Raw genomic sequence first — 22,181 nt, forward strand, 5'->3', positions numbered from 1 at the left:
CTCTGGGCCAACGGAAGAGCTGCAAACAACTTAACAAGCTTCACCGTATCTTTGAAAAAGAAAAACATTTCTCCGATTATCTCACTATGATTTAAGGACTATGGCCGAAGATAATCGCACGTGGAGTTCCACAGTGCCACTGACTCAAGATCATCCAACCAGGAGTTCCGCCGTGGAGTTAAACAAAGGTGTAAAGGCCATTTACTTCATTTTTTTCACTAATATTGGTAAAAATATTTGCTTCTACACCCCGTCACCCTCTAAACATGATTTTACTTCATATATTGGGCCACTTGGCTTTAAGTCATGTTCCCAAAGCTGGTATCGTTAATAGCCATATTAAAGAAAGGAACTGTGCGGTAATATGTTTTACTACAAGAGAAGTTCTCGAAGTCTAAACATAAACATCCGAAATTTCAGGATGTTTACCTCGTTCTTTAAAGTGTAGAGTGGAATAACCAAACATATTTAACACTAAAAATCCAATCAAGAACTTTTCCATCTTTAATTTTTTCTTCTAGATGGCTCTGTCATTCTTTTTAATAATTATCCTTTATTATTTCATTAATACTTTAAAAATGTGAAAGCCGACATTGTCATGCCTGTTAATTCTTATGTGCATTTGGAAAATTTTTAAGAGGGGGGGGGGGGGTATCAGAAATTTCGTCTGAGAAGTGGAGGAAGGGAACTAGACTTTCCTTGAAATTTTCATTTTTAAGCTTCAGCATAATAAATTTCCCTGAATAGGATTCTTTCAGACCAATGGGAAGAGGATAGATCTACCCCCAGAGTATGCAGATACACATAATAATCGTCCTTCATTTCCTCATGGTGGGAACTGGTTGTATGATAAATTATTAAAAACATACTACAGCATTCAGAATTCAAATTAAGACTTTCGAATTTATTGAATTGATTTTCAAAAAGCAGAAATAATTTTGAGAATATTTGACTTATGAATATTTAAATATCTAACTTAAGGTTGATTCAGACGCATGGGAAAACCGACGAGAAAAAACCATCGGTACGATAAGAAAAACCTCCTTTCCAAGCATTTTCCTTTTTTCTTGCTAGACACAAAAAATGACTCGTGTCGTATAAAATTGTTGATTCTGAATAAGAACCACCAAATCTTGAACTTCCGCATCGTGAAAAATTGACATGCTTTCCACTTTCAAAGTGCTTTTTCATTTCTGCTCAACGACACACGAAAAAACAATCGGTGCCATTGGGAAATTCAAAAAATTCCTAGTCCTAAAATCGATCAACACAATGGGAAAAATCGATCGCATTTCCCAATTTGTCTGAACGACCTATTACCCTATTTACACTATTATTGATAAATGTAGATCTTGCAAACCAAAACTTATAAATTACAGTTTTATACAGGCAAAATTTGTAGATAGTAAATATTAACTAATTGATAACCATCCTATTTAACTGTGTCAATTACACTATTATTGATAACCATACTTGCATATCAGCAAGTACAATTTTTTCGGCAGTTGAAAAGTATAGAATAATTTAAAAGTCGAGGGGGTGCCCACCTTCCAACACCTTGTGTTGGAAGAGTGTGTGAGTGTGTGAGTTGAACTTGAGTTTTACAGTCTACTTCGAAGAGAACTATTTTAATTATACACCGAAACTTTCGCTCCATTGATCCAAGTCTCGGCTTCCAAAAAAAAGCCACCGTTCTAGCAGACACAGAGAGGCAGCCACCAGCTTCAAATCGAAGTTGGACTAAAGTCAAAATGTGCGACGGTTACTGACCCTGAGATTACTGATCAAAGAGTTAGTCCTGCAACACTTTTGTTGGCGAAGCTGACAAAGGGTTGCTTGCCCTGAAACTTCAAGTTGCCTAGGCAACGTGAATCTAGTTTAGTTGCAGATGCATACAAGAATTGTTTGAAGCGTAAGAAACATGCAATATCAGATTCCAGTGTGACATTTTTTGTTTCTTTTCTTTTTTTAAGAGAATGCTTTTGCCAGGGTGTTGTCAGTTATTCTTTAAACTTCTTCCCCCGAATATGGAAACAGAAGCCTGTTTCTACCCAATTTATTGAAAAAAAAAATCAACAAATTCGTTTCTTTTATTGCAATATATGCCAGTTACACGTAGCTTCTAAGTACAGAAGACGGAAAGCAATGAAAATGAACTAAAATTAGAATGCAACTGTGTACGGGAGATGTTCAAACATACGTAACATGGCAAGAAAATCAACGCTACCAGAGTAATCTCAGAACGCCAAGTGTACCAAAAAGATTCGGCACTTGGCAAAATTTACACAACGCTTAGTACATCCCACCTACTTTAAGCAATTCCTGAAAGTCAGCACCCTCTTGGATAAGGACACTAGAAATCAAGCTTTTTAGAAAGCTACGAAATACAAGAAAGTTTAGAATAATGTTAAGGTCGAAGGAGCCCCCCCTTTCCACCAGCTTGTTTTCATCTCACAACATCGCGTGTACCGCAGAGTTCTGGCACGTATAGCACGTTTCCAGCTCACTTGGGGCACTCCTGTTACACTTGGCATGCGCCGACAGGCGTAAGTCATAGCTGAAAGTTGCTGCCCGGTAAGTAAGTTTTGCAAATTAGATTAGCAGACCAAAAACCAGGGAAACGACAGTCGTCAAATATGGTTCTCAAACGTGAACAGAATGATAAGGAAGATATATTAGATGTTATTCCAAAGGAACCATCTTCAATTACTGGTTTGGGTGACTATATTTCAAATAAGCTGAGTAATTTCATAAGGTGGGTGAAAATTTTTAACCCACGAGCCAATATTGTGACCAATTTATCAAGCTCTTCATACTTTCTCCAGCCACAATATCAAAACTTTAAAGTATCTTAAGAAGTTCAATAAAAAGAGAAATGTTTTCTTAGTAGCCGAAGAGTTAAAAAGGAAACAGGTAGATAGAAAACAATGTTGACTAAGAAACAGAACAAATAGAACTCGATGAATCTGTTCAATTATGATCACAAATAATTTAGCTACAAGATTGACATTTATCAGTCTATTATTCCTGCTAAAATAGCAAAGGTTTAAACTAAGTTTTACACTAGGTTAGGGAAGAAGAGGAATAAAAAAGGAAATGTTTGCTTTACAAAAAAACTTTTCAAATTCAATTTAGACTTCTGACTGTTCAAATTGAGATTCGAGTGCCCATAAAATAATTTTTAATTATTATAAAATTTTCTTTATTCTTTTACAGCTGTTTTGATCATCTTTCTTTTAAGTATGATTACACAGGAAACGCTAAATCCAGGATAAACATAACTGTCGCATCAATTATAAACCCCAAGTACATCTTACATCTGGAGAAAATATATCAAAAAGGTGAAGAAGTTCATCGAAGAAATTATTCAAACATGTACAAAACATTTTTTTTTAAGCGAAAGTGATTTTTATCTGACACGCTGTACACGTTGCACAATGTTACACAATTTAAACGGATTAATTTTCCAAGAAAGGGAAAAAAACTGGCTGGATTGAGAAAAAAATTCTCGTCATCAACTAGATATGCATTAGCTAGGTCAAAATTCGCCCAAGCATTGTATTAAATGACAAAAATAACACAATAATAACAATACTAAATATTATGTTGAACTAATCTTCTCAATTTTCCTTCCTTTCACTCTTCTGACAAATGTGGGTTGCTTAAATATTCTATAGTAGTAGCCCGTTGGAAAGTCAGTCAGAGCTAGGCCAATTCCAGTTTTCTTCAGAAAGGGGCGATTTTTTTCGGGTTTTTTAAAAAAACATTAAAAATTTGTTTGTATGTATTTTGTTACTTTTTTACGAGTCAGACAAAGATTTCGAGAGGGGTTTTCAAATCCATTAACCCCTCTTCTCCAGCTGGATACAGCCATTGATCTGCGTATTTGGTTTTTGCTCACTGCCTAATTTTATATCGTTGTAAAGGTCGAGTTGAAAGTAGCTCACAATAGCGGCTCTAGCTTACCATTTAGTAAATAAAGTTAGGTTTCTTTATGCAAGTGGCAACTCTCAATCTCCTATGAAAATATGCATGAGTAAAGCGATAAGTGAAATTTAAAATACGATTAAAATAAAGGCTTACTTTTTTAGTGGAGCCTGGCGTGGCTGAGGTCTTTTCTGGTGATGGTCTTTTTGATGGAGTAGATGGCGATGACTTCGAAGCTGGAAAGAATAGGGTAAAATAGAACAATTGGTAAAACGGTAAAGAAAAAGATAGGGTGATATATTATGTCCACAAAACAAAATATAATAGAAAAAAATTTCGAATGCAGAAAATACCACTAAATCCAACCAAAAAAAATATAAAGTAAAATCAGCGTGTCTCACGGTAACGGGTGTTTTGTGCCACGGGTTTATGTCAAAAATTGGATAAAGAAGCTACGTTTGGCTCTACTTTTGTTGAATATATTTTTTAATTAAGTATAATCATTAAATGGACAATTTTCAGTTTTGCTTGTATGCACTATCCAAACAAAAGTAGATAAGAAAAGTAACAAAAGTGCAATTCCGCTAATTTTTTAATTCCTCATACAAATTTATTCGAGGAGAACATATATATCTTTATATTTCTTTGAAAAACCCTACCCTTTGATGGAGCTTATATTATTATCAGTTAAGCATCCTTCCAGTAACTTTTCTTCAACAATTCGTTGATAAGGTGTAGCAAAGGTGAACGCCAAGTGTGTATGTTTGTGTGCCCGTCGTTTAAGCTTCAAGAGTATGTTTATTTAATTTCAATTCCAAATAGGTATAATTACATGACACATATGCCCCTCATAAAATAATCGACTCAGATCTAGATTAAAGTTAATCTTAGATAAACATTATTCCAGTTTCTACCCTTCAACAATCCGTCAATAAGTTAGATGAGCGCCACGTATGTATGTATGAGTCCCCGTCACTTAAACTTCAAAATGGATGTTTAGTTAATTGCATAGTTGCAACACCTCCCTAGCCGAATAGATGGCACGCTGAACTTGTAATTGCATAGAAAAGCTATGTCCTTCGGGAGAAAGGTTCGAATGTTGATGTAGAAAATTCTTTGGCTTTGGATGGTGGTCAATGGCGCGACTCTGTAAGGTGAGATGCCGCGAGTCTAAGGAGCTTATGGTTAAAAAGATTCACATGAAACATTTGAATATTAGATGGCAGTTATGGTGAAGAAAACCTGGTCCAGCTCCAAGAGCAAGACGAATAAGAGCATAGCGGCAGATAGATTAGATGCTTGAGCGGAAGGATGAAGGACAGTAGCGTAAACGAGTGTACTTTTATTCCACACTATCTCCTTTTTATAAAGAGAAGACTATTTCAACCAGTCTCAGGGGAGTTCCCCAGCTAAAGTGGGTTAAATTACTTTTGTTATAATTATTTAGGGTTTATGTTTCCTGGGAAAAATGCGATTTAATGACAACCCCTACAGTTGTAACTTGCATCTAAAAGACTAGCTTCTCCTCCACTTGCTTAAGACTGCAGTAAAATAACACACCAAAACTATGCAAAGAGAACATAAGCTTTAATAAATGAATATTATAGCAATGGGAAAAAGAACATTGTTTACACCATGTATTAGGTGAGACTCCAGTTAGGTGGGTACTCAGGAGCCTATATTTTCGAGGGGCCCACTTTGGAGAAAAAAAAGAATAAACTTGAAGACTTTGTGGAATATGAAAAAAATTGTAAAAAAAATATAGAGTTGTAAAAAACTGTAAGGTTGTAAAGTTGTGCATATAAAAATTGTAGGACAAATCCTATTTCCGATGGATGAGCTATCATACACCCCCTCCAATTAAAAATCTGAAGTGTTGCCACGTGTCCCATTGTTTACACCATGTGTTAGGTGACACTCCAGTTAGGTGGGTACTCAGGAGCCTATATTTTCGAGGGGCCCACTTTGGAGAAAAAAAAAGAATAAACTTGAAGACTTTGTGGAATATAAAAAAAAAATGAAAAAAAATATAGAGTTGTAGAAAACTGTAAGGTTGTAAAGTTGTGCATATGAAAATTGTAGGACAAATCCTATTTCCGAGGGAAGAGCTATCATACACCCCCTCCAATCGAAAATCTGAAGAGCTTTCATGTGTCCCATAGCCTAGTAGCTTCAAACCACAACTGTAAAAAATCCATGAGTAATAGTGAGTTGTAAATGAGAGCAACTGAACTAGAGCAAACTATATAGAATAGGCAAGTCACAGCACTCTCAACACCGTTATTCAGATGGCAATAAAAATACTTCCAAGTCAAACAAATTACACAGCTTTAATAATTATAATTATTGAAGTACTGTGATCTGTTTGACTGGATAATTATCTATCTGACAATAGCGTGACAGACGAAGACTAATCAAAAATAGGCAAAAAGAAAACATAAAATCTAAACTAATATTTTCTTATGACATAAAATACCTAGTCAGTGATGACAAAGCTATTATTAATAGTAGTCAAAAACTTTAAAGTGCCGTATTTATGCTCCAGGGAATTCATCGGTACTATCCTTTATGATAGTACCTGAGTAATAATTGACAATTTTTGACATTTGACAATATACCAGTTATTGACAATAATCATTGTCAAAAGGTATGGGAATTTAAAATCCTCTTTTCCTTACACCGTTCATCATTAAGTAGGCCTATTGTTAGCAATAATTTATTGTCGTGGCCCGAAAACGTTAACGTCAATTTTCAAAAAAAAATTTTAGTCATGTTGCAACTTTTTGGTCCATGGGCCGCTGTTGAGTTACCCCCATTTGGGGTAAGCACAAGGGTCAGCCAATCCGAAGTGCAATGAAAAGGCCTCACCCTGGGAGCGCCTCCTTCATGATCAAGGCAGCTCCCCAGCCAGGTAAGTATGTTCTCTGAAAAATTATTGATGCTACGTCTGGATTGGTAGATAATTTAAAATTGCCTTTTGCCAAAAAAATATATAGAATCTTATTAGTGGTGGGATTCCCCTTGCTGTGATTAGAGTTCTTAGATGCTGGTATTCGGGGCTTAAAATAAAAAAGTGCTACACCTAATTCCAATTCTTTTTCAATCCCATTTTTGTTAGTTGTGGAGTGGGACAAGGTGAAGTTTCCTCCCTTACATTTTTAATGCATAGTTGGTTAAGTTTTTCTTTATCTACAACCTTCACCTCTAGGAGGTTGGGATATGTTTTTTATTCCATGTTGATGATATTATTTTATTGAGTCGTTCTAAAGCTAGTCTACTTAAGAATTTTAATTCTCTTTCTATTCTAATATTTTTTCAGTTACGTTAATAACCGTGTTGAATTAACGAGCAGTAGAAAATAGTAAGGATTCGAATAAATGGTGTTATCCCAAATTTGAAAATATTCTCACTTTCCAGAACCATTTCCTTTTTTCTTCCAAATCGTAATAGACGGTTGAGATCTTTTCACATTTCTATATTTTTAGCAAAAAGCAGGTTGTCCCAGAATGGGGTGAAAAAAGGTCATAAAAAGGGTTTATAGGAAACTAAAACTTCTTGGGCGGTTGTAAAGAGGGAAGCTTTGAATAGATTGGGATGAAGGTGGAGTGTGCGCGGTTGTGTTGGCCTCATGCGGTTAGGCGGTGCGGTGACTTGTTAGTAGTAGTAGTACTATTTGATGCGTTCTATTCAATTATTTTTCTGGTCCTATTGGTTTATTTCCGTAAACAGTGGCTTTCTTTATTTTATTTGGGTATTTTTGCAATTTTACTTACTTATCTTTTATACTCCACGATCTTGAGGGGATATACTTATGACACTTGACACTGAATACACTTAACACTTGACTTGAATACACTATTACACTTAACTATGATAAACATGAGTTAAAAGATGATTAAAAACAAACATAGCCTGTCACTTATAGTAGCAATTGAGTTTTAACTTGTAAATGCAAGAATCATTTCCAAAGGGTATGGGAAGGTAAAAACCTCTTTCTCTAGCATTATTTATCATTAATATTTGTTTGGGGGCGAAAACGCAAATGATAACTAACCAAAAAAAAAGTTCGGATTTTTTAAAGAATTCAGGAAATTTCACAAAAAATTTGGGATTTTCCGGTTGTACTTACCACCCCCCCATCCCCCAGGAAATTTCCCAATGGTGCTCTTTGAGTACTAGACATAAATCTTGTCATTTTAAATTTCTAATATTTTCTAACGGTTATCAAATTAGGTAATGCCTGGCACTTAACCATGAGACGTACCACACTGTCCTCCCCAAAGCTAAAAACTGAGGAAACGTAACATTCCCAGTCTAATTAATCCATTATGAGTGTTTTCAAATCCGTATAATTACGGTATTTAATGGCATTTAAAAATGCCATTGCCAAAAAATGTGCAGAAATGTGCAAATTTGTATGAAATTTGCAAAATACACAAATACATATAATGTATAATAGCATAGAATATGCTATAAAAAGTACAAATTTGAACAAGTTCGTTATTTGTCCGAGTGATATTTTCTCTGGCCATAGCCAAGGAGCACAGGGGTAGTTGCCCCGAAAATCCAAAATTTACAAAACATAAAATGTAGAAAATATAAACATAAAACATAAAATCAAATCAAAATTGATAACAATAAAAATAATAATAATAATATTTATTACCCGCAAACATAAAAAAGTATAAACAGTGGAGTACAAAGAAAAAAATTAATAAACAAAGCAAAACAAAAGTACTTGTAGCTCAACAATAGCAAGCACAACAAAGCTAATATAACAAAGAAAAACAGGGCAAAAAAAATAGACTAACAGATCAGTAGAACAGACGAAGTAAAGCTGCATTGATAACTAGAAATAATTACAAACACAGTATAGACCGCCGCTCATGTTTCACATTCACCATTTATTTTTAACCCACAAAGATAACACTATGGAGAAAAGAAAAAGCAAACAGAGAACACAAAAGATACATAAATAGCTAGAGAAAATATAACTAAAATAGAAAGATACCTTATAAGAAGAAGAAAATTATGGCACCATTGCCCCATACAGGGAGTTATTCCTAACTATAAGTCAAAAGCGTATGAAAGTCTCAACAGGAGCATAGTGAAAGAGTCCAGGGGAAGGTGCAGTGGCCCTAAGAGCTCAAAATTTGCAAAACTTAACATAAAAGAATACAGGATTCCAGGTAAAAATTGTATACCGGGATATGGATATCCGCCCGAAAATGGAAATTTACAAAACAAAAAAAGATGGCGACTGTCACATAATGACGCATAAAAAGAATTTTCTATAGTCTTATCATCCCTCCTTAAATCCAAAGGTTGCCGAATTTCAGAAATCACGTTCACAAGGTGGTACATACCAAGCGTGGCGACAGTGTATCAATCATTGCGGGGGCTATGCCACACTTGGTAAAACTGTTCGGCACACGTGGTACTCCAATATGTACATCTCGTGGTGGGGCCCCTCATCCAAAATTCTGGCCTTACTCTCCCCCTTGGTAACGTGCTGGCTATGCCTAATGACCACTTCAGTTGATATTTCAAATGAATTAAGCAGCGGTTAGAGAAGTGTTCGTGCTAATATTTTATCATTTTCTTTCCGCTTAATCGGCTATTAAATAAAGAATAAAAATCCATCTCTATTCGTGTAGAAAATAGGATCCTGTTTTTATGTTCTTAACTGTTGCTTTCTCTTGCCAATGAAAAAAACAAATGACGGAACAATGAAACAGTGAAAGTGGAATAACAGGGTTCTTTCAGCTGCTAGATTTTCTTAACTTACATTTTTTTTTTTTTTTACTTAAAACTATCGTTAGCTTTATATTAGGAAGGCCTATTCTTAGCTACATTTATGATAATACTGACAAAATTCGAAAGTCCGTTAACATGTTTTCTTTTCATTTTTAAAGGAAAAGAATGGTCTACAAAAACCGTATTTTTTAATCTCAGGGGGGGGGGGGTAAATTTGCTTTGTTTTCGAGGAAAATACATAAAAAAGAATTTTTAATGAAAATTTCCCCTCCAAAAGATATTTATTATAATCTTGGGGGTACAAGAATGTAGGGGGCACATCCACCCACAGCTTTTCTTTTTAAGAAGTAACTGATTCAGAAATCAAGGAGAAAAAAGGAGAACAGTATCCTATACTTCAGGTGTTAGAAAGCATTCTTTAATTTAAATGCTTAATTAATGGCACATTAATTTTAATGTGCCAAAACAATTTCAAATCTACCGCATTGTACCAGGACTTCTAAATCATACCAAAAACGGTACAACTGAACCGCGGTGGCAACGCTGGTTATCAACCAGAATTAACACAAATTTAAAATGCGCTTCGACCAAATTTTATTTTGATTTAATTAAATTTAGATTTTCATTACAGTTCAAAAACAGAGAGTGATTTTCGAAAAAATGTAAATCAGATTTACGCATAATCATCTAATACAGTCAACTATTAAAAATATTTTTTCTACGGGTAACATAAAATATTTTTTCTACAGGCGACAAAGAATCTTGAATATAATAAGTCAGCATAAACATAAAAATATAAAACTAAAAACTCGTAGCTAAGGCAAGTAAAAGTACGTAATTACGTGATATCTGCCAAAAAAATGTATGCTAGATAATCTTGGTAGAGATAGCTCTGTAGCAAAGTCCTAAGAAAAAGTACCAAATCTGAGAGCCTGACATCTTTATAAACCTTGGCTTTTTTGTCATCTTTATAAACGTCAAATATTAAAAAAAAAATTTCTACAGGCAACATAAATAAATAATTGACAAAGGAATCTTGAATATAATAAGTCAGCATAAACATAAAAATATAAAACTAAAAATTCGTAACTAAGGCAAGTAAAAGCACGCAATTACGTGATATCTGCCAAAAAAAAAATCTATGCTAGATAATCTTGGTAGATATAGCTCTGTAGCAAAGTCCTAAGAAAAAGTACCAAACCTGAGAACCTTGATTAAGCTATGTCAAAACTAACATATTCGAGGTGCGCAGGCGACAATTTAACCTTACTTAGTACTGCACTAAAAATCTTGGGCCCAATTGTAATGGGGTTATATGAAAGAAACTTCTACAGTAGGGTTATATGACATGTATCTGATGGTGTGATTTTCATTAAGATTCTATGACTTTTAGGGGGTTTGTTTTCCCCCTTTTTCAAAAATTAGGCACGTTTTCTCAGGCTTGTAACCTTTGATGGGTAAGATTAAACTTACTGAAACTTGTATATTTGAAACGAGTATAAAACCCCGATTCTTTTCATATATCTAATGGTATCAAGAGTCCGTTTTTTTAGAGTTTCGGTTAATATTAAACCGGGTCGCTCCTTACTTACTGTTCGTTACCACGAACTGTTTGATTAGGCACAAAACCGTTCAACTCGTGAAGGAGAGGACTATTGGATCTCTTTTCGTGAAGGAGTAAAATAATTAACACAATGCATATGCTTCGTGTTCAGGAAAAATCGAAGTCGGTAACAGGCAATGCAGTATTTCAAAATAATACGCAATTGGAATGTAAGAAAGTCTTTTCGCTTAAAAAGACGGAGCAGGTGTTATCTTTAATATGGGCTAAAATAAAGAATTAATTTCCCACTGAAAAATCAAATCCCATAGTCATGCAGAGAAATATCTGAACAGAAGCAACGACCCATTTTCGTTGATAGTAACTGAAAGAATTATACGATCTAACGGCATCTTAGTGATTATTTTTTATTATTTTTTTTTGCAAAGGATTTTTTTTGGGAAAGCAGGTCGTCCTTGTCTGGGTTGGGAGGATGTCATAAATAAAGATTTAAAGGAAATGGGAACTTCCTGGGAGGGTGTAAAGAGGGAGGCTTTAAATAAATTAGGTTGGAGGAGGAGCGTGCGTAGCTGTGTTGGCCTCAGGCGGCTTGGTGCTGCAGTGAGTTATTAGTAGTAGTAGTAGTATATACATAGTATATACAGTAGTATATACAGTAGTAGTAGTATATATATATATCTACAACTACAATGGCGCGTAACTATTATGGCGCGTAACGACTTACGCGCGCGGGGGGGCTTGGGGGGGGGCGCGAAGCGCCACCCCAACAGCTAGTATATATATATATATATATATATATATATATATATATATATATATATATACATTTATATTTATATGTATACATTTATATATATATATACATTGTACATTTATATATATACATATATATATATATATATATATATATATATATATATATATATATATATATATATATATATATATATATATATATATATATATATATATATATATATATATATATATATAATTTTATCACTATAAATTTAATTTTTCAGTCGCTTGCAAACATGACTTCCAAAACCGTTAAAACGCAGATGCTGAGCTTCAATCAAACTGGGTTAATTATAGCTACCATGCACCTACATGACAGGGAAGTTATTGTTTATTATGATTCAATGTGCTCCTTTCCTTCTATAAATGATCTGGCCTTAAGGTGACCAGACCAAAAATTAATGTTTGTCTATTGGCATTTACAAACTGAATTCATCAAAAGACATCTCGAACATGCCATAAACAAATTGTCCGAAAAACATCTATAGGTCGTATCTGACATTTCACACTTCTGAGATAGTTTATTCTAAATACCTTTTGTGAAGCTGTCTTTACAGGGAAGATCAGCAGGGCAGTAAATGCAGTACTTCTACTAGTTTGTTCTTATAATGTCGGAAGTTTTTCGTAGAATATCTGTAGATGGCGTTTTGGATTAAATTAAGTATTCCGTAAATCACTAGGTGCCACAAAAGCCTCATGGTTGAAGTACATGACCGCAAAAACCAGGCAGCCTTTTCTATCGCAACAGTTCACATGCACATGATTAGAATTTCACTCAGATTTTTCGCTCTTGTCTCTTTTGTTCCTTTTCCCTCTTTTTTCTCTTTTGATGACCAGTAAGGATTCTAAAAATTTCCTTCTTTGGACAGGTTTTCCAAAAACCCTTATAACAAAAAGTGGCTATACCTAATGCCACAAACGAAAAAAAAAAGTCACAAATCCGATTGTAGGAAAATTTGGGTCGGACCACACATTGGCTTCGACCAAAAATTTGAACTTGTACCAGAGATCTAGGGTGATTTGTGGCAAACATCATAAGGGATGGGGAAAGGTGGATATGACATTTTCAATAGGGTCCTGGTTTTTTGTAGATATTCTCCAACTGCGTTCCGTGTCCAGATGACTAACCATATCTCAAAGAGCAAGCTTTACGAAAAATGTGGTTCAATCGCGCTTTCTAGGGCTATAATGAGAGAAAGGTTGAGATGGATAGGGCAAGTTCTGCGGATGAAGGACTAGAGATTGTCAAATGTTGTCCTTGTCAGCTAGCCACCTAGGACCAAACGACATGCAGTTCTTCCCCGAATGGGACGGGAGGATGTCGTAAGGAAAGATTTAATGGAAATGGAAACTTCCTGGGAGGGTTTAAAGAGGAAGGCTTTAAGTATATTGGGGTGGAGGAGGAGCGAGTGTACCTCATTTCGGCTCAGACGGCTTGGTGCTGCAGTGAGTTGCTAGCAGTAGTTCGTCAGTCCGTAGATAGACTTCGAGATCTACTGACCTAGAAAAAAATTCGTAGAAATGGTAACACTGAATGTAGGTTCAATGGCATTTTGATCCTTCTGATCAACAGTACTCTACTGATCCTCCCTTTAATCCCATCTTAGAAAACAGTTTTGGCAATCATTTCAGATACAACCTTTAAGGATGACAGTGATGACATGGGTAGAAAAAAACACTTCTGGTTTTGGTTTGAATGCGTCGTTGAGCTGATGGAGAAAATGCCCAGGATCTGTTGGTGATTACTTATGTACTTGCGCATAGGTAATGTTCACAAGCTATATGGGAACCACTTGTGTAAAACAAACGATAAGAAGAATTGTGGACACTCGACATTTCAGGGGGTGGAGAACTAAATGCTCCCCCCCTATATTTTTCCAACACGTAAGTGATTTAGACATACACTTTAGAAAACCACATTCTAAACAAACAGCTTCAGTGGATCGATAATCTGTGCTAAAAGCCTACATTAATTCGGAAAGAAAAAATTAAAAAAAAAAAAAACTCATATTAAAACATTTTGCCCCCTGTGAAACTTTCCTATAATCATGGTCCAAAACAATAAAACAGCACGTTTCAGCACTAGAGACTTAAGAGGAAGGCTTGCATGCAGAACATGACGTCCAAATTTCGTCAAAAAAAAAATCCCTGGATTTTTTATGTTAGAATCTTTTTTTTTACAGCTGATTAAAAATAAACAGGCTTTATTAAAATTTGGTAGAAATTTCAAACAAATTAATTTAAAAAGAGTTATCGAGAATTTTCTAATGCAATTATACAGATTTTTACTCTTAATATTAGCTCCCAGAACCCACAACCCTGAATTTACTTGATTCAATTTGGCGTGGCACTAAATACACCACATATTCAAAATGCTATGTAACAACATATAATCATAATTATGAAAGTGAAACAGGGCGTTCAAACATTATCATCATAGAAAATGCTTACATTAGTAATTGGATCTGACATTTTAAATGTCTCCGTTCTCTGATCATGGGCCAGGAAAATATTTCCTATGAATTAGATTATTTAGGAATAGGTCTTAAATACAAAAACTCGGGCTAGTAAGATCTGTTTCTTCAACTTGTAGGCTACGTGTGTGCCAGGGAGGGAGGCTTTCAATTCATGGCTCCTACCTCGCTTTGTCCTATAGTTCTTTTTTTTAGCGTTGCGGAGTACTCTCTGGCTCTTGAGACAAACCGTACCAAGTCTCTAATAATAGATTCATAAATGGACCCCTCCTAATCTTTATTTATTTCCTCGAACCCCATACTGAGGCATTGACGATGATCTCACGAAAGAAACGCAGGGATAGCTTGACCAGTCCTATCAGATATACGACGGCAATACCAGAATTATTTGTATTTATTTATAATTATTTATGCTATGCAGATTTATACTCATTGCTTATTATTCATATTTTTCATTTATATTTATTACTAATATACGTACTATTCACACTACACATATATATTCATTATTCGTTTATTTGTATTACAATTATTGTCATTTATTGTCAATTATTGTCAATAATAATTATTGTCATCTAAAATTATGAAGGTCAATACTTAAACCTTTGAACATGCATTATATGATACGATTATATTTTGGCGACGTTGAAGTTAACACAAAAATAATGTGAATATCAAAAGAAGCTGCTTTAAACAACAACACGATTGCTTGATAACAGATAAAACTCCTGTGCTATAGTAATAGAATATAGCAGATGTCTAACGACGATGAAGAAGAAATGTTTTTAAGGGAAGTTACTTTGCACATAAAGCCAGAATCGTGCAACAAATCTGTTTATACAATATTAATCGTTGTATTTGTTCAAAATGGCGCGAAAAAGCCAAACGTATGCTTTTGGACTCTAACTTACAGACGCTGCATTTCGATAAACTTTAACAGAAGTTGAAGCAATGTCATCAATGTAGATGTAGATTTTGGCTGTTATGAAAGAAGACGTTTTTTATTACCATTTTCTTGTTTTAAACTGTCATATTGTTAGGTATTCGCTTTCTAGGCAAATCCAAAAGCTCAATTCCAACCATACTATTTTGGGATCATATTAAAAGTGTTTTCTTTAATATTAAAAGAAGGTCATATAAATAAAAAAATGTACTTCAGGGTCAAGTTAAAAAGGAAACTGGTCTAATTCCAAAGCTTCTTTAATTGAGAATCAAAAAGTAAAAATACCTATTTTAATTCCATATTATTTGCATAGGCTTTAATGATGTTCTGTTTTGTACAAATAAGAGAAGACAACTCGAAAATTTCTGAAGACAATGAATAACACAGTGAATACAAATCGGAATATAAATTTTAAATCGGAATATGAAATACAAATCGGAATATAAATTTTGAATTGGAATATGAAATACAGATCGGAATATAAATTTTGAATCGGAATATGAAATACAAATCGGAATATAAATTTTGAATCGTAATATGAAATACAATCGGAATACAAATTTTGAAAGAGTATCAGAGTCCTTGTCACACATAGGTTCAGCCGAGGCTCTCTTGTTATTTCTTTATATTATATTTCGCTGATTACTACTGTTTGCAAATAAAGCCGAAATATCCGCTGATGTTGTTATTTTGTATTATGAAAATGCAGTGTGGTATTTCGTCATTGTTGTATTTTGTTTGAATATTTATAATCTTTGACCCGGGCTAAGGAAGTTTTAAGCAAAAGCTAACATACCAACCGGAACTTGCTTTTTTAAATAAAAATTTTAAAGTGAGATAGAACAACTCATTGGCCAGACTTTCAACTAAAGGGTTACAATAGGATATTAGACAGAATCCGAAAGTGTGGTTATTCATAATTCCATATTCCATTCCTAAAGGAATAACTGCAGATTACATATTAATCTCAAAGAAAATCAACCCAATATTCAGAAAATAACTGAGGGTAGATTAGACTGTGATCAATATGAGGAAAATTCCAAGAAATATCGAAAAATCATATAAGAACCTGGGATTTTAGAGGTGGGGTAAATGTCTCCCTAGATTTTGAAAAATACCTTATTTCTCGGTATTATTACCAAGATAGAAAAATTGTCTCCTACATTTTCGCGAACTGACGCCCCTAATTTAGATATTTTAGGATAAATATAGTTATTATTCCTTAAAAGCTATCTTTTTTAAACAAAAAGCAGTCATTAACAAACAAAGACAGTAATTTATCGTATACCGAGATTCTTCTTATGATCAAATAGTTGACGAGCCGCTAGTCTTAGCAATTAAATAATTACCAGGTGTATGGATACTTAGCTCATGCAACGTAAACTTTTTATAGTCTTTATGTCGTTTATAACGTCTTTATAACGTTTATAACGTCTTTATAACGTCGTTATGAAGACTATATATAGTCGTTTATAACGTCTTTATATAGTCTTTATAACGTTTTATGTCATTTGTGCTTCAAGAATTCTACAGATAAGTTATTATGTGCGAAGAGTCAAAATCAAAACATAAATTAATTCAAAAACGTTCAGAAATTAAATATAAAAAAAACAAGTTTTTTTTAACTGAAAGTAAGGAGCGACATTAAAACTTAAAACGAACGCAAATTATTCCGTATAGTAAAGGGGTTGTCCCCTCCTCAACACCTTGCTCTTACGCGCTAAAGTTTTTTTATGGTTTTAAAAATTAGAGTTGTGACAAAGAGTTAAACTTTAGCGTAAAGAGTGAGGTGTTTAGGAGGGGACAACCCCTTTACTATACGGAATAATTTGCGTTCGTTTTAAGTTTTAATGTCGCTCCTTACTTTCAGTTAAAAAAAACTTGTTTTTTCTTATTTATCAAACAGTTCGTGTAACGAACTGTAGTAAGGAGCGACCCGGCTCAATAGTAAACGAAACACTAAAAAACGGAACTTCGATGCTAAAAGACATATCAAAAGAATCGAATTTTTATGCTGATTTTAAATATATAAGTTTCATCAAATTTAGTCTTTGTCATCAAAAGTTACGAGCCTGAGAAAATTTGCCTTATTTTGAAAAATAGGGGGAAACACCCCCTAAAAGTCATAGGATGTTAATGAAAATCACATCATCGCATTCAGCGTATCAGAGAATCCTGTAGAAACATTTTCAAGGTCCAATCTAGAAAAATGTGGAATTTCGTATTTTTCGCCAGAAGACAGATCACGGGTGCGTGTTTATTTGTTTGTTTTTTTTTCCCAGGGGTCATCGTATCGACCACGTGGTCCTAGAGTGTTGCAAGAGGGCTCATTCTAACGGAAATTAAAAGTTCTAGTGCCCTTTTCTATTGACCAAAAAATTGGAGGGCACCTAGGCCCCCTCCTCCGCTCATTTTTTCCAAAAGTCAACGGATCAAACTTTTGAGATAGCCATTTTGTTCCGCATAGTCAAAAACCATAATAACTATGTCTTTGAGGATGACTTACTCCCCTACAGTCCCTGGGGGAGGGGCTCCAAGTTACAAACTTTAACCAATGTTTACATACAGTAATGGTTATTGGGAAGTGTACCGACGTTTTCAGGGGGATGTTTTTGGTTTGGGTGTGGGGTTCAGGGTAGGGGGCTATGTGGGAGGATCTTTCCTTGGAGGAATATTTCATGGGGGAAGAGAAATTCAATGAAAAGGGCGCAAGATTTTCTAGAATTACTATTAAAAAAAACAATGAAAATATAAACAAGAAAAAGTTTTTTCAGATGAAAGTAAGGAGTAGCATTAAAACTTAAAACGGACAGAGATTATTACGCATATGAGGGGTTCTAAAAACACTTTAGCATAAAGAGCGAGGTATTTAGGAGGAGATAAATACTTCGATCTTTATGCTAAAGTATTTTTAGTAATTTCAACTATTTATTATACGGCCTTTCTGATTCAAGGGTCATTCTTAAAGAATTGGGACAAAACTTAAGATTTAGTGTGAAGAGCGAGGTATTAACGAGGGGACAACCCCCTCATATATATAATCAAAAATATAAGAATATAAAAGTTTGTTATGCAAGTTAATTCTTAAGTTACGTATATTTTTTACTAATAAAAACGTTCGTTAAAAATTAAAAGTTCTAGCTGCCTTTTTAAGTAACCGAAAAATTGGAGGGCAAGTAGGCCTCCTTCCCCATCCCCTTATTTCTCAAAATCGTCTGATCAAAACTAAGAGAAATCCATTTAGCCAAAAAAAGAATTAATATGCAAAGTTCATTTTAATAATTTGTGTACGGAGAGCCAAAATCAACCATGCATTAATTCAAAAACGTTCAGAAATTAAATAAAAAAAACTAGTTTTTTTAACTGAAAGCAAGGAGCGACATTAAAACTTAAAACGAATAGAAATTACTCCGTATATGAAATGGGTTGTCCCCTCCGCAATCCTTCGCTCTTTACGCTAAAGTTTGACTCTGCCACAATTCTACTTTTTAAAACAATTAAAACTTAAAAACTCGCGTAAAGAGCGAGGGATTGCGGAGGGGACAACCCATTTCATATACGGAGTAATTTCTGTTCGTTTTAAGTTTTAATGTCGCTCCTTACTTTCAGTTAAAAAAACTAGTTTTTTTTTTATTTTCAACATCCAACTTCAAAAACAAGAGTTTTGAATGTAAACTAATCCTCGGCCGAGGTGGTTGTAATAACCGTCAATGTGTCTACTGATCGAGGCCGATCCAATAGCACCAACAAAACATTAGAAGAGAAAGGGCACCTACCGCTTAACCGGATTGTGGAGTCTTTGCTAAAGGAGCCAGACAAGGAGGCATTCAAAGAGCTTCTTTGTGATTTTCTAAAAATTAGTGGAGGGCTTCGGGAAACCTAAAGTAACATTCCTGACTTAACATGAAGTACCTTAACATGAGTCCCAAGGATATGAGTGGAAAACCTCTTACAAAAACATTTGACAATACTTCAAGCGTCCAAGCATTAAAATCTAGAGGGGACTGGGATGCATTATTACCAATTTAATGATATCTAAAAATAAGAAGCTTAAATATTCACGGATTCTGCGGCTCCCTTTAAGCTTTTTCGCGGTGGTTCAGCCCTTTCCCCGGAATAGTTTTGGGAACTTATGCACTATATCTAACACAGTCGTCAAGTTTGCCGAATGTTACATCTCAGAAAACCGGTTTCACAGCCACAAAGACAAAGGACTGGTGACAGAATGCATTGTACAGATTCAATTTAGGCTATAGATTTGCACATTAGGGGGTGGGGCTAAGGTTAGGCTACTTTATCCCTACTCCCTAATGTGCAAATCTATAATATAATATAAACTAAAGTACCATGATTTCATCATAATTTGGTTTATTTCATTATGCTTAATCTAATTTCGCTTCTTGAGTGTGTTTGATATAATACATGATTAGCTAGCTTTACTGGATGATTCTGGCACACTATTTCTCGCAAATGTGCCACCTATGAACAGTGCCATGAATAGAAGCAGGATTTCCTTTTACAATATTCTGAATGAGGATATCGTTTAGTAAGGATAAGGGTAAAAGGTTCAAGCCGAAAAAGTAAATGATGTAATAATTTCAGAAAACCATCTTAAAAACCATGAAATTCCAGAACGACACGAATTCCATGAAAAACAAGAGGTAAGAGCTCATATGGCACTTGTGACGAGGCGAGAAGAGCTAAGAGCCAAGAGATCATATGGTATGAGCTCTAACAAAATTCTATGAATCAATAGATTGATTTAAAAAGGAAAATAAGAGGCTTAATGCCGGTCAGGATTTAAAATAAGAGCTCTGAATCACGACGTCCTTCTAAATATCAAAATTCATTAAGATCCGATCACCCCTCGTAAGTTATAAATACCTAATTTTTTCTAATTTTTCCTCTCCCTTTAGCCCCCCAGATGAACGAATCTGGGGAAACGACTTTATAAAGTCAAATTGTGCAGCTCCCTGACACGCCTATGAATTTTCATCGTCCTAGCACGTCCAGAAGCACCAAACTCGCCAAATCACTGAACCCCTCCCCCCAACTCCCCCAAAGAGAGCGAATCCAGTACGATTATGTCAATCACGTATCAAGGATATTTGTTTATTCTATCCACCAAGCTTCATCCCGATTCCTACACTCCAAGTGTTTTTCCAAGATTTCCCCCTCCAACTCCCCCAATGTCAAACAATCTGGTCGGGTTTTGAAATAAGAGCTCTGAGACATGAATTCTTTCTAAAAATCAAATTTCATTAAGATCCGATCATCTATTCGTAAGATAAATATACCCCAATTTTCACGTTTTCCAAGAATTCCGGTTTCCCCCTCCAACTCCCCCCTTCCAACGTCACAGGATCTGGTCGGAATTTAAAATAACAATTTCAAAGCACAAGATCCTTCTAAATATCAAATTTCATTAAGATCTGGTCACCCTTTCGTAAGTTACAAATACCTCAATTTTCAAAATTACCCCCCCTCCAATTCCACCAAAGAGAGCAGATCCGGTCCGGTTATGTCAGTCACGTATCTTAGACAGGTTTTTATTCTTCCCATCCAGTTTCATCCTGATCTCACCGCTTTAAGTATTTTCTAAGATTTCCGGTCCCCCCCCCAACTGCCCCCCCCCAATTACGCTTGATCCGGTTGAGATTTAAAAGAAGAGATCTGAGTTACGAGGTCCTTCTAAATATGAAGTTTCATGAAGATCCGATCACTCCTTCGTAAGTTAAAAATATGTCATTTTTTCTTATTTTTCAGAATTAACCCCCCCCCCCCAATAGATCGGATGCGTTCCAATTATGTAAATCACGTATGTAAGACTTCTGCTTATTTTTCCCACCAAGTTTCATCCTGATCCTTCCAATCTAAGCGTTTTCCATGATTTTAGGTTCCCCCACCCCTAACTTCCCCCAATGTCACCAGATCTGGTCAGGATTTAAAATAAGAGCTTTGAGACACGATATCCTTCTAATTATCAAATTTCATTGAGATCCGATCACCTGTTCATAAGTTAAAAATACCTCATTTTTTCTAATTTTCAGAAATAGCCCCCCCCCCCCAACTATCCCAAAGAGAGCGGATCCGTTCCGTTTATGTCAATCATGTATCTAGCACTTGTGTTTATTTTTCCCACCAAGTTTCATCCCGATCCCTCCACTCTAAGTGTTTTCCAAGTTTTAGCCCCCCCCCCCAATGTCACCAGATCCGGTCAGGATTTAAAATAAGAGCTCTAACACACGATTCCCTTCTAAACATCAAATTTCATTGAGATCCGATCACCCGTTCGTAAGTTAAAAATACCTCATTTTTCCAATTTTTAGAATTACCCCCCCCCCCCCCCCAACTACTTTAAAGAGAGCGGATCCGTTCCGATTATGTCAATCATATATCTGGGACTTGTGCTTATTTTTCCCATCAAGTTTCATCCCGATCCCTCCACTCTAAGTGTTTTCCAAGATTTTAGGTTTCCCCCCTCCAACTCCCCCCAATGTCACCAGATCCGGTCGGGATTTAAAACAAGAGCTCTGAGACACAATATCATTCCAAATATCAAATTTCATTAAGATCCCATCACCCATTCATAAGTTAAAAATACTTCATTTTTTCTATTTTTCCGAATTAACCGCCCCCCCCCACTCCCTCCTTCCCCCAGATGGTCAAATTGGGAAAACGATTATTTTTAATTTAAGCTGGTCCCGTCCCTGATACGCCT

At 35.1% G+C, this 22,181-nt stretch overlaps 1 protein-coding gene and 1 pseudogene across 2 annotated transcripts in view; both read right to left on the reverse strand.

Moving 5' to 3' along the window:
• Window positions 1-22,181, reverse strand: part of LOC136025915 (F-actin-monooxygenase MICAL3-like) — a 109,409-nt gene that overhangs the window by 37,949 nt on the left and 49,279 nt on the right. For both annotated transcript variants that reach the window (XM_065701981.1, XM_065701983.1), the window contains exon 4: window positions 4,084-4,163. In XM_065701981.1, the coding sequence (XP_065558053.1) occupies window positions 4,084-4,163 (80 nt within the window). The remainder of the gene's footprint in view (window positions 1-4,083; window positions 4,164-22,181) is intronic.
• Window positions 6,722-6,846, reverse strand: LOC136026709 (U1 spliceosomal RNA; annotated as a pseudogene).

The sequence above is a fragment of the Artemia franciscana genome, chromosome 4, assembly GCF_032884065.1.
Source record: "Artemia franciscana chromosome 4, ASM3288406v1, whole genome shotgun sequence".
Lineage (NCBI taxonomy): Eukaryota > Metazoa > Arthropoda > Branchiopoda > Anostraca > Artemiidae > Artemia > Artemia franciscana.